General features: G+C 44.0%; 1 protein-coding gene across 3 annotated transcripts in view; it reads right to left on the reverse strand.

Annotated features, from left to right (window-relative positions):
- Positions 1-12,465, reverse strand: part of plcb1 (phospholipase C beta 1) — a 1,109,102-nt gene that overhangs the window by 415,662 nt on the left and 680,975 nt on the right. For all 3 annotated transcript variants that reach the window (XM_070889862.1, XM_070889863.1, XM_070889865.1), the window contains exon 7: positions 11,177-11,252. In XM_070889862.1, coding sequence (XP_070745963.1) covers positions 11,177-11,252 — 76 coding nt within the window. The remainder of the gene's footprint in view (positions 1-11,176; positions 11,253-12,465) is intronic.

The following is a 12,465-nucleotide window of genomic DNA, read 5'->3' on the forward strand; positions in this document are numbered from 1 at the left end:
ACTTTTAGAGTTTTTATACTTTTGTAAGTTCAGAAATAAGCAAGATTTTGGAGAACATCTGTACAAAAAAAAAAATCACTCTCAAAATCTGAAGTAGTGGGCACCACACTTTAGAAAGGATGTCATGGCCTTGGAGAGGGTGCAGAGATTTACCAGAATCAAAGCAGGGATGATGGATTTCAATTATGTGGAGAGACCAGAGAAGCTGGGATTGTTCTCCCTAGTGCAGAGAAGGTTAAGGGGAGATTTATTATAAAAGGTTTTGATACAGTAACTAGGGAGAAATCATTTGCACCAGCAGGAGGGTCAAGAAGCAGAGGTCACAGTTTTAAGGTCATTGGCAAAAGGACCAGAGGGGAGACGAGGATACACAGTGAGTTGTTGTGATCGGGAACACGCTGCCTGAAAGGGTGGTGGAAGCAGATTCAGTTGTAACTTTCAAAAAGGAATTGGATAACTGCTTGAAGGGGATAAAATTGCAGGACTGTGAGGAAGGAGCGGGAGAGTGGGGCTAATTGGATGGCTCTTTCAAAGAGCCGGCACAGGCATAATGGGCTGAATGGCCTCCTTCGGTGCTGCATGATTCTATAAATGGCTTTATAGATATTTTGGGTCGATGATATGTTTCTGGGAATTCTGCTCCTTGGGCGTTTCAAACACGTGTGCCCAATACAGCTGACCTCTCCCCAGGATGTGAGGCCAGTCTATAGGCACAGCAGGTGGTCAGCGTGCAGAGCACACGATGTGTTGGGAGAACATGGAGATCCCCGGCAGCTTATCAGGAGCCCCCAGATAGTTAATTTTTATCTTCTGTACAGTACAGGTAGATGGCACCTTTACATTACTCACACTGCATCAGGTAGCAGCAAGTACGGTAGCCTAATCGTTATGATACTGGACTAGTAATCCGTAACCTGATAAATGCAGTGTTCAGATCTATTCACATTTCCTCAAGTAATGAAATCATCCATTCCCAAATACAGGAAGACCTGGACAATATCCAAGCTTGGACTGATAAATGACAAGTAACATTCATGGCAGGTAACGACCATCTTCAACAAGAGAGCGCCTAACTAACTCCCCCCTTGATATTCAATGGCATTACCATCGCCGAGCGCCCCTCCATCAACATCCTGGGGGACACCACTAACCAGCAACTCAATTGAATTATCACATATATGCCGTGGTTATTAGAGCCGGTTAGAGGCTGGATATTTTGCTGCAAGTGGCTCACATCCTGACTCCCCAAAGCCTCACCACTGCCGACAAGACACAAGTCAGGAGTGTGATGGAATACCTGTCACTTTCCTGGATGGGTGCAGTTGCAATAACATTCAAGAAGCTCATCACCATCCAAAATAAAGCAGTCCACTTAATTGCCACCTCATCCACTATTCTAAACATCCATCACCTCCACCATGGGCGTAACGAGCTGTAGTGTGCACTATGAACAGAATGCACAGAAGCAACTTGCCAAGACAGCAGGTGCATGGGAACACCATCATCTCCAAGTTCCCTCCAAGCCGCACATCATCCCGACTTGGACATATATTGCTGTTCCTTCAACTTCACTGGATCAAAATCCTGGAACTCCGTACCAAATAGCATTGAGGGAGCAGCTTCACCACATGGACTGCAGCAGTTCAAGAAGTCCCACCATCTTATTAGGGCAATAAATGCTGGCCTTGCTAGTGACACCTACATCCCAAAAATAAATATATATTTTTTAGACCATAGGGCTCAATTCTTGGGAGCAGATTGCTTTTTTTGGTCGAAGTTTAAAAAAAACTAGTTTCCCCAATCAATTTGCACCAGCGTAACTCAGTTACGATTTTTTTAGGTTCGTTTATTTTCCAACCAAAGGAGGCGTAACCTGCCACCCCGCCCCCCGTGCCAATTCTGGCCATTTAGGCAAGTTTGGCCAGTTCAGGCTTACTCCAGTTCTGCTTAGGTCAGCGTATGTGAGGGGGGGATGGGGAAAGAGAAAGAGAAAGAGAAAGAGTGAGAGTGAGAGAGAGAGTGAGAGAGAGAGAGTGAGAGAGAGAGAGCCTGGTTACTATGGCAGCCCGATCCTTTTGGTGCAGATCAAGGCTTCACCCCTAAAACTAAAGGACAGGTTAGGCCACGCCAAAATGAAGAAATCAAGCGGGGAAACTTAGAACATTTTTTTGGGGGTACTTGGGCCCCCCAAAAACAGGTGTAACATGCAAGTATGCCAAAAAAAAGCTTTGGGGAAAATTGAGCCCATAAATCTTATCACCCATGGCCTTTAACCTTGCAGGCCATAGTCTCCTGCTATTGTTGTGGCTTCTCCGCCTCCAGAAAGTCTGGCCTGGAGATAATTGATCTAACACATACTGCAACTTCCACTAAAAGTCTCCCTTTTACTAGTTCCATAAGGCTTCTTTGCTTACATCTCGAAAGCTGTCAGCTTCTCCTGTGCGTTGACAGGTGTTTCAATTGGCATAAATGAATGTCATGTAAATTTATACATTTCTCATTAATTCTCTTTGAATGAAGCAGTGAACAAGAAAATTCATACCAGGTCGGAACGTTACTGTGTATTACATCTGTTCACTTCTGAGAGGAATGTTGCAAGCGTGGGCAAAATGTAATGCCCACTCTACTAATTCCAACAAAATGACTGCCCCTTCATGCACAATTAATGGGTGTGTGAGGTCTGACATTCAGCAAGTTAAACTCAATGATGCTTCAGTAGATTTCATCACTGCACCAGTGCCCATTAAATCAGCTCTCTCAAGCGCATTGGGCTAAATAATTCTTCCAAACCACTTCTCTCAACGCACAACAAAAAAATGTTAAATAAAGTAGAATTGTACAGAAAAAAAAGTAATATTCTTTTGAATTGTCTGATTTTAAAAAGTGTAATCATAATTGTACAAATCTCCTGATGATCAATAATGGGCCTGAAATCGTAGCCCCTAAGGGTGGGTACGGAGTGCATCCGCACCCGTTAGGGACCCACAAGTTCCGGGTTTAGGTACGCAAAGTGCCTAAACCCGGCACTTGCAAACTGTCAAGAATTCTTTTGACAGATCGCACGCATCCAGAAGTAAAGGGCCACCGTAGACAGAGAGTTGTGTCTTTTCAATTATTACACCTGCTAAAGGCAGGCATAAGGCCTGCTTTTTTTTACCAGCGTAACAGTTTTAAAAAATAGAAAAATAAAATGTTACTCATTCATATATTAAAAACTCTGTCCATTGAAGTATTTATATTTTGCGCTGTTAAAACACATTTTTTAAAAATTGTTTTTAATTAATTTTTGTATAAAATATTTAATTAATTGCATTTTAATGAATTTTAAATATGTAACATGTTTATTTATTTATTTAATTAATGTCTGTGTGTGTTTTTGGGGTATTCCCATTCATACTTATGGCAGCTCTGTAGAAAAGGAACTCACCAAATGTATGAATGGGAATAACCCCATTTAGATAGATTGGGCTGGCCCACGTGATCCCAGTAACGTGTATGAACTGCTTAAGTTCCTGGGATACGTGGGCCCCTGCACAGGCCTATGCATAGAGACCCAGGACCAGAAGTCTCCGAACCTTCGGGACCACCAGGTAATTTCGTAGAAATTTTTACGGTCGGAGGCATCTGCGCGGGAAGCCTCCGACCGCAATTTCTGGGCCCATATATTTGAGGAAAATATGTAGACCACCTGTAGTTCTTCAAATAATAATTGTTAAGTGTAATTGAGTGTGTCATGTTGAAGAAGGTGCAAAGAAGTAGAAATGTTATTTTGAAATAATCAATTTAGATCAAAGGCATATTGTAATATTCTCTGCAGATTTCTTGATAGAAGTGGAATTCGCTTTTAATGATTCCTGTAAGCGCTGTTATAAAATATTTATTGATTTATAATGACAGTTTAGTTAGATAATTTATCTGTAGCTCCAGAGACACAGAGAAAAATATATCTGTTATGTATTGATGCTTGGGGTCACTAGACACCAGGGAGCGCCACTGTTGGAGGTCATCGGGCTGTACGCGCGTGTGCGCGGGCCCTAGTATATAAGAGCGAGTACCATGTCATGTGCACAATTTGGGCACGAATAAAGTTGAACCAGGTTTGCACCTGAGTGAGTTTACAGGAACAGGTCTTTCGAGTCATTATATACATTACATTTGGCGACGAGATAACTTAAGAACCTGCGCATGCACAATGGGCACCATTGGAATTCTAGAGAGATTTGTGGATGGCGAGGATTCGGTGGATTTTATCGACTGCCTGGATCAGTATTTCGTGACCAACAAAATGGAGGAAGCTGGTGATGTAGTTAGGCACAGGGCGGTATTCCTCACCGTTTGTGGTCCAAAAATTTATGGCCTCAAAGAATTTTCTCTCGCCTACACGTCCAACGGACAAAGAGTATGGGGATTTGTGCGCTCTGGTGCGTGAACATCTCAAGCCAAAAGAGGGGATCTTCATCTCATGCTATCGCTTCTACACACATGTTCGTGCTGAGGGCCAGGATGTGTCGGGATAATAGAGGCATGTGAAAAAGAAACAGCAGTAATCATGGGGGATTTTAACTCACACATCGATTGGTCAAATCAAATCGTACGGGGTAGCCTGGAGGAGGAATTCATAGAATGCATGCGGGATTGTTTCTTAGACCAGTATGTTACAGAACCTACAAGGGAGCAAGCTATCTTAGATCTGGTCCTGTGTAATGAGACAGGAATAATAAACGATCTCCCAGTAAAAGATCCTCTCGGAATGAGTGATCACAGTATGGTTGAATTTGTAATACAGATTGAGGGTGAGGAAGTAGTGTCTCAAACGAGCATACTATGCTTAAATAAAGGGGACTACAGTGGGATGAGGGCAGAGTTAGCTAAAGTAGACTGGAAACACAGACTAAACGGTGGCACAATTGAGGAACAGTGGAGGACTTTTAAGGAGCTCTTTCATAGTGCTCAACAAAAATATATTCCAGTGAAAAAGGGCGGTAAGAGAAGGGATAACCAGCCGTGGATAACCAAGGAAATAAAGGAGAGTATCAAATTAAAAAACAATGTGTATAAGGTGGCCAAGGTTAGTGGGAAACTAGAAGATTGGGAAAATTTTAAACGACAGCAAAGAATGACTAAGAAAGCAATAAAGAAAGGAAAGATAGATTACGAAAGTAAACTTGCGCAAAACATAAAAACAGATAGTAAAAGCTTTTACCGATATATAAAATGGAAAAGAGTGACTAAAGTAAATGTTGGTCCCTTAGAAGATGAGAAGGGGGATTTAATAATGGGAAATGTGGAAATGGCTGAGAACTTAAACAATTATTTTGCTTCGGTCTTCACAATGGTAGACACAAAAACCATGCCAAAAATTGCTGGTCACAGGAATGTGGGAATGGAGGACCTTGAGACAATCACCATCACTAGGCGGGTAGTGCTGAACAGGCTAATGGGACTCAAGATAGACAAGTCCCCTGGTCCTGATGAAATGCATCCCAGGGTATTAAAAGAGATGGCGGAAGTTATAGCAGATGCATTCGTTATAATCTACCAAAATTCTCTGGACTCTGGGGAGGTACCAGCGGATTGGAAAGCAGCTAATGTAACGCCTCTGTTTAAAAAAGGGGGCAGACAAAAGGCAGGTAACTATAGGCTGGTTAGTTTAACATCTGTAATGGGGAAAATGCTTGAAACTATCATTAAGGAAGAAATAGCGGGACATCTAGATAGGAATAGTGCAATCAAGCAGACGCAACATGGCTTCATGAAGGGGAAATCATGTTTAACTAATTTACTGGAATTCTTTGAGGATATAATGAGCATGGTGGATAGAGGTGTACCGATGAATTTGGTGTATTTAGATTTCCAAAAGGCATTCGATAAGGTGCCACACAAAAGGTTACTGCAGAAGATAAAGGTATGCAGAGTCAGAGGAAATGTATTAGCATGGATAGAGAATTGGCTGGCGAACAGAAAGCAGAGAGTCGGGATAAATGGGTCCTTTTCGGGTTGGAAATCGATGGTTAGTGATGTGCCACAGGGATCGGTGCTGGGACCACAACTGTTTACAATATACATAGATGACCTGGAAGAGGGGACAGAGTGTAGTGCAACAAAATTTACAGATGACACAAAGATTAGTGGGAAAGCGGGTTGTGTAGAGGACACAGAGAGGCTGCAAAGAGATTTAGATAGGTTAAACGAATGGGCTAAGGTTTGGCAGATGGAATACAATGTCGGAAAATGTGAGGTCATCCACCTTGGGGAAAAAAAAACAGTAAAAGGGAATATTATTTGAATGGGGAGAAATTACAACATGCTGCGGTGCAGAGGGACCTGGGGGTCCTTGTGCATGAATCCCAAAAAGTTAGTTTGCAGGTGCAGCAGATAATCAGGAAGGCGAATGGAATGTTGGCCTTCATTGCAAGAGGGATGGAGTACAAAAGCAGGGAGGTCCTGCTGCAACTGTATAGGGTATTGGTGAGGCCGCACCTGGAGTACTGCGTGCAGTTTTGGTCACCTTACTGAAGGAAGGATATACTAGCTTTGGAGGGGGTACGGAGACGATTCACTAGGCTGATTCCAGAGATGAGGGGGTTACCTTATGATGATAGATTGAGTAGACTGGGTCTTTACTCGTTGGAGTTCAGAAGGATGAGGGGTGATCTTATAGAAACATTTAAAATAATGAAAGGGATAGACAAGATAGAGGCAGAGAGGTTGTTTCCACTGGTCGGGGAGACTAGAACTAGGGGGCACAGCCTCAAAATACGGGGGAGCCAATTTAAAACCGAGTTGAGAAGGAATTTTCTTCTCCCAGAGGGTTGTGAATCTGTGGAATTCTCTGCCCAAGGAAGCAGTTGAGGCTAGCTCATTGAATGTATTCAAGTCACAGATAGATAGATTTTTAACCAATAAGGAAATTAAGGGTTACAGGGAGTGGGCAGGTAAGTGGAGCTGAGTCCACGGCCAGATCAGCCATGATCTTGTTGAATGGCGGAGCAGGCTCGAGGGACTAGATGGCCTACTCCTGTTCCTAATTCTTATGTTCTTATGATTCGTTGCCGACCTAAGACGTCTGGCTGAGCCGTGTAAGTTCGGAAACACGTTGGAAGACAGGCTGCGAGTTTTCTTCGTGATATGCACCAACCATGATGTGATCCTTCGGAAATTATTCGCTGTAGAAACGCTGAATTTGAACAAGGCCATCGCGACTGATGATAATTTAAGGCAGATATCATCCAAGAGTCGGAGCTCCACGGCAATTACTGTAACAAGATTGTGTTGTTGTCTGGCAGAGCTGCTTATGGCAGGGCCTACTCGACTGCACATGTGAAGCCTGTAGCTGCTCAAAGTTCGCCAACTAGTCCGAATCCGATTTCACCCTGTTGGCGTTGTGGGAGCTATCATCGGCCTCATCAGTGTCGGTTTAAACAGTACATCTGTAAAGACTGTTCAAAAGTGGGGCATCTTCAGTGAATGGGCCCAGAACTGAGCTGCTGCTCATCACATTGATGATGATGACCAGTCCAGTGCTGGCCCGGGTATGCAACCCAATATACCAGAGGAGGAAGTGTACGGCCTGCATTCGTTCCTGACAAAGAGCCAACCGATAATGATTATTGTGAAGCTGAATGGTATGCCGGTATCAATGGAGCTGGACACGGGTGCAAGTCAGTCGATAATGAGCCAAAGGACATTCGACAAGTTTTGGGACACTGAGGCTGTGAAGCCTAAGCTGAGTTCAGTTAATGCCAAGTTGCGTACTTACACGAAGGAACTCATACCAGTGATTGGCAGTGCAGTAGTCAAGGTGTTGAATGATGGTTCACGATTTACCATTATGGATCATCCCAGGCAATGGTCCAATGCTATTCGGCAGGAATTGGCTCGAGAAAATCAAGTGGAACTGGAATGATATCAAAGCGTTGTGCTCGACTTCGTGTGCTCAAGTGCTGAGGAAGTTCCCTTCTTTGTTTGAACCGGGCACTGGCAATTTTACTGGAGCCAAGATACAGATTCACCTGGATTCTGATGCAAGACCTGCCTAACATAAAGCTCAGTTTGTTCCGTACATGATGAGGGACAAGGTCGAAATTGAGCTTGACAGACTCCAACGTGAAGGGGTCATATCACCGGTTGAATTTAACGAATGGGCCAGTCCTATTGTTCCTGTGTTATAGAGCGAAGGCACTGTCAGGATCTTTGGAGATTACAAGGTAACGATTAACCAATTTTCGAAACAGGATCAGTATCCGCTAGCGAAGGCTGATGACCTGTTCACCATGCTAGCTGGTGGAAAGTCGTTCACTAAACTGGATCTGACGTTAGCCTATATGACACAGGAGCTTGTCGACACTTCGAAGAAACTCACCTGCATCAACACCCATAAAGAACTGTTTGTCTACAACAGGTGTCCTTTTGGAATCTGTTCGGCTGCAGCCATATTTCAGAGGAACATGGAGCGTTTACTGAAGTTCATTCCGAGAACCGCCATGTTTCAAGATGACATTCTGGTCATAGGTCGTGACACTGCTGAAGAAGTCGACATCGTCTGGACAAAGTGGGACTCAGACTGAAACGTTCGAAGTATGTCTTCATGGCACCTGAAGTTGAATTCCTGGGGAGGAAGATTGCTGCTGATTCGAAAACCAAGGTCATCAAAAATGCACCCAGACCTCAGAATGTGATGTAGCTGCATTCATTCCTTGGGCTGCTCAACTACTTCGGTAATTTCTGACCCAGATTGAGCACTTTATTAGAGCCACTGCACGTGCTCCTTAGAAAAGGCAACAACTGGGTCTGGGGTGTATCTCAAGATAGAGCTTTTGAGAAAGCCAAGAATCTGCTCTGTTCGAACAAGCTGCTTGTTCACTATGATCCATGTAAGCACCTTCTATTGGCCTGTGATGCTTCATCATATGGGGTTGGCTGTGTACTCCAACAAGCAAATGAGTTGGGTAAGCTACAACCTGTTGCGTATGCTTCGAAAAGTTTGTCAAAGTTGGAAAGAGCTTACAGCATGGTAGAAAAAGAAGCTTTGGCCTGTGTGTATGGGGTCAAATAGATGCATCAGTACCTGTTTGGTCTTTGGTTTGAACTTGAAACAGATCACAAGCCATTCATTTCATTGTTTTCGGAAAACATAGGTATTAATACCAATGCATCGTCCCGTATCCAGAGGTGGGCGCTGATATTGTCTACCTATGATTATGTTATTCCTCAAAGACCTGGCACTGAGAATTGTGCCGATGCACTGAGTCGTCTGCCGTTGCCCACACCTGAAGTGGAGACGCCTCAACCTGCAGATCTGGTTGTTAGTAATGGATGCTTTTGAGAGTGAAGGAACTCCTGTTACTGCTCAACAAGTGAGGATCTGGACCAGCCAGGATCCTATTTTATCGGTTGTGAAATATTGTGTCCTCTGTGGTGATTGGTCTGCAATATCTATGGAAATGTGTGATGAGACCAAACCTTACAACCTTCGCAAATATGAACTATCCATTTAGTCAGATTGTCTACTGTGGGGCAATCGTGTGATTATGCCTAAGAAAGGCAGAGAAATATTTGTACATGAACCACATAGCACTCATCCCGGTATCATCATGATGAAAGCCATTGCCAGGGCTCATGTTTGGTGGCCTGGAATTGACTCTGATCTGGAATCGACTCTGATCTGGAATCATGTGTGCATCAGTGCAATACTTGCATGCAGCTAAGTAAAGCACCAGCGGAATCTCCACTGAGTCTTTGGTCATGGCCATCTAAACCATGGTCGAGGATACACATCAATTTTGCGGGCCCTTTCCTGAAAATATATTTTTTGTTGTGGTGGATGCATATTCAAAGTGGATAGAGTGTATTATTATGTCATTCAGTACGTCCACAGGTACCATTGAGAGCCTTCGTGTCATGTTTGCTACTCATGGTTTGCCTGACATTGTTGTGAGCAATAACAGATCTTGCTTCACAAGTCTGGAGTTTCAGGAGTTCATGAAACTCAATGGTATCAGACATGTGAGGTCTGCTCCATTCAAACCTGCGTCTAATGGTCAAGCAGAGTGTGCAGTTCAAATGATCAAGCAAAGCATGAAACATGTGACTCAGGGTTCACTGCAGACTTGTTTGTCATGTATATTGCTTAGTTACAGGACAAGACCTCACACGCACACTGGGGTCTCCCCTGTTGAACTACTAATGAAGAGAAGTCTTAAGACCAAGCTTTCTCTTGTCCATCCCGATTTGAATGATCATGTTGAAAACAGACGTCAAAATCAGCAATGGTATCATGATCGTACTGTTGTGTCACGTGACATTTCTGTCAACGATCCAGTTTATGTGCTGAATTATGGTCAAGGTCCAAAGTGGTTCGCCGGTACTGTTATGGCCAAGGAGGGTAACAGAGTGTTTATTGTTGTGCTCAAGAATGGGCAAACATGCAGGAAACATGTTGATGAGATAAAACTGCGGCACACGGATGAACCGGAATCGGTTGAGCAAGATGCAGTCAGTGACCAACCAACCAATGTTCATTCATCAGAAGACTCTGCTGTCATTACTGAATCTGGACTTTCAGTCTCTGATAGGGTCATTAACACTCCCATTAGATTGGTTACTCAGCCTTCAGTCCTAACTGACTCAAAATGCTTGCCCAGAACTGGAGTTTAACTGAGACGATCAACTCGTGAGCGAAAAGCTCCAGACTATCTTAATTTGTAAAGAGACTGATACTAAGATTTTGAAGGGGGATGTTGTCATGTGTTGATGCTTGGGGTCACTAGACACCAGGGGGCACTACTGTCGGAGGTCATCGGGTGTACGCGCGTATGCACAGGCCCTGGTATATAAGAGCGAGTATCATGTCATGTGCGCACTTGGGGCGCGAATAAAGTTGAACCAGGTTTGCACCTGAGTGAGTTTACAGTAACAAGTCTTTCGAGTCATTATATACATTACAATATCCTACAGTGATGTTGTTGCAGACAAGATTTCATGAGTTAAAAAACATTTGCACTGAAAATAGGCAGCAGATGTTGCGTGAAAAACAATCTTAAGAAAAACGATAACCAAGGTTTGATTCAATCCCATACAATGGTTAGCTAGGGAAAATAAATAGGTCTATTGTTGACTTTTGCTCATGAAAGTTTAATTGTAGGAACAGAATGAGTTTGTCGGCTAAAGTGTTTACCCTGCCAGAAGGAAGGCCACAGGCGTCCAATGCAGTTTCTACTCGTTTTCGGTCAGCAGAAAACATCCGGAAAATGCTGCACAAAAAAAAAGAAAAATACAAGATTGGTGATGTTGGAATTTAATCGTGTTTATAATGCATTTCATAAAAAACAGAGGATGAGAAAATGCCCTTTCACCCAATCAGTCCACAGCCCATAGACCACCTCCTGTTTCAGCGAATCTACGCCACTCATTTAATCGACTGAAGGGAAGCTTGACATAAATATTTTATTGTGTTCCTAACATAGATGAGGCTGCACACAGGGAGGTTAAAGTAACAGTGACCTCAGTCTTTAATAAGACACTCCAGAGCAAGGAACAAGCCTTAGGGGCCGGCTTATATACAGTGCTCCCAAGGGATGCTGGGATCCCTTGGGACTTCAGGGGATGATCTCCGTGGTAGCTGAACATAGGAGTGCATGCTTTACAGATACACAACATCACTCCCCCGCAAAGTCAAAGTGCAAACTATTTACAAGGTGAGGCGGTCGGGAGCCTTTCTTTCCTTGGTGGACCGCCTCGGTACAAATGTCTGTTCTGGTGTGTTGGCTGTGCCCTCGCTGGGCTGGCGTGTTGTTGGCCCTGCAGGGCTGCTACGTGAGCTTGGCCTTGCTGGGCTGTTGGGTGTGATGGGTTCGATTTCCTGGACCGGCGTGGTGTCGTTGATCCTTTGGGTGTGTGTTGTGGGCTCGAAAAAGATGGAGTCTGCTGTGGGTTGTTCAGGGCAGTCTGTGAACTGCAGCCTTGTTTGGTCCAGGTGCTTTCTGCAAATTTGTCCATTGTCTAATTTAACTACAAACACTCTATTGCCTTCTTTAGCTATCACCGTGCCCGCGATCCACTTGGGACCATGTCCATAGTTTAGCACATACAAAGGGTCATTCAGATCAATTTCCCATGACACAGTGGCGCGACCATCGTTTACATTTTGTTGCTGTCGCCGCCTCTCTTCTTGATCATGCAGGTTGGGGTGAACCAGCGAGAGTCTCGTTTTAAATGTCCTTTTCATGAGTAGCTCAGCCGGGGGCACTCTTGTGAGCGAGTGGGGTCTCGTGAGGTAGCTGAGCAGTACTCGGGACAGGCAGGTTTGGAGTGAGCCTTCTGTGACTCGTTTGAGGCTCTGTTTGATTGTTTGTACTGCCCACTCTGCCTGCCAATTGGAGGCTGGTTTAAATGGGGCCGAGGTGACATGTTTGATCCCATTGTGGGTCATGAATTCTTTAAATTCGACACTGGTGAAACATGGCC

Source organism: Pristiophorus japonicus, chromosome 9 (genome assembly GCF_044704955.1).
Source record: "Pristiophorus japonicus isolate sPriJap1 chromosome 9, sPriJap1.hap1, whole genome shotgun sequence".
NCBI classification, from domain to species: Eukaryota; Metazoa; Chordata; class Chondrichthyes; family Pristiophoridae; genus Pristiophorus; species Pristiophorus japonicus.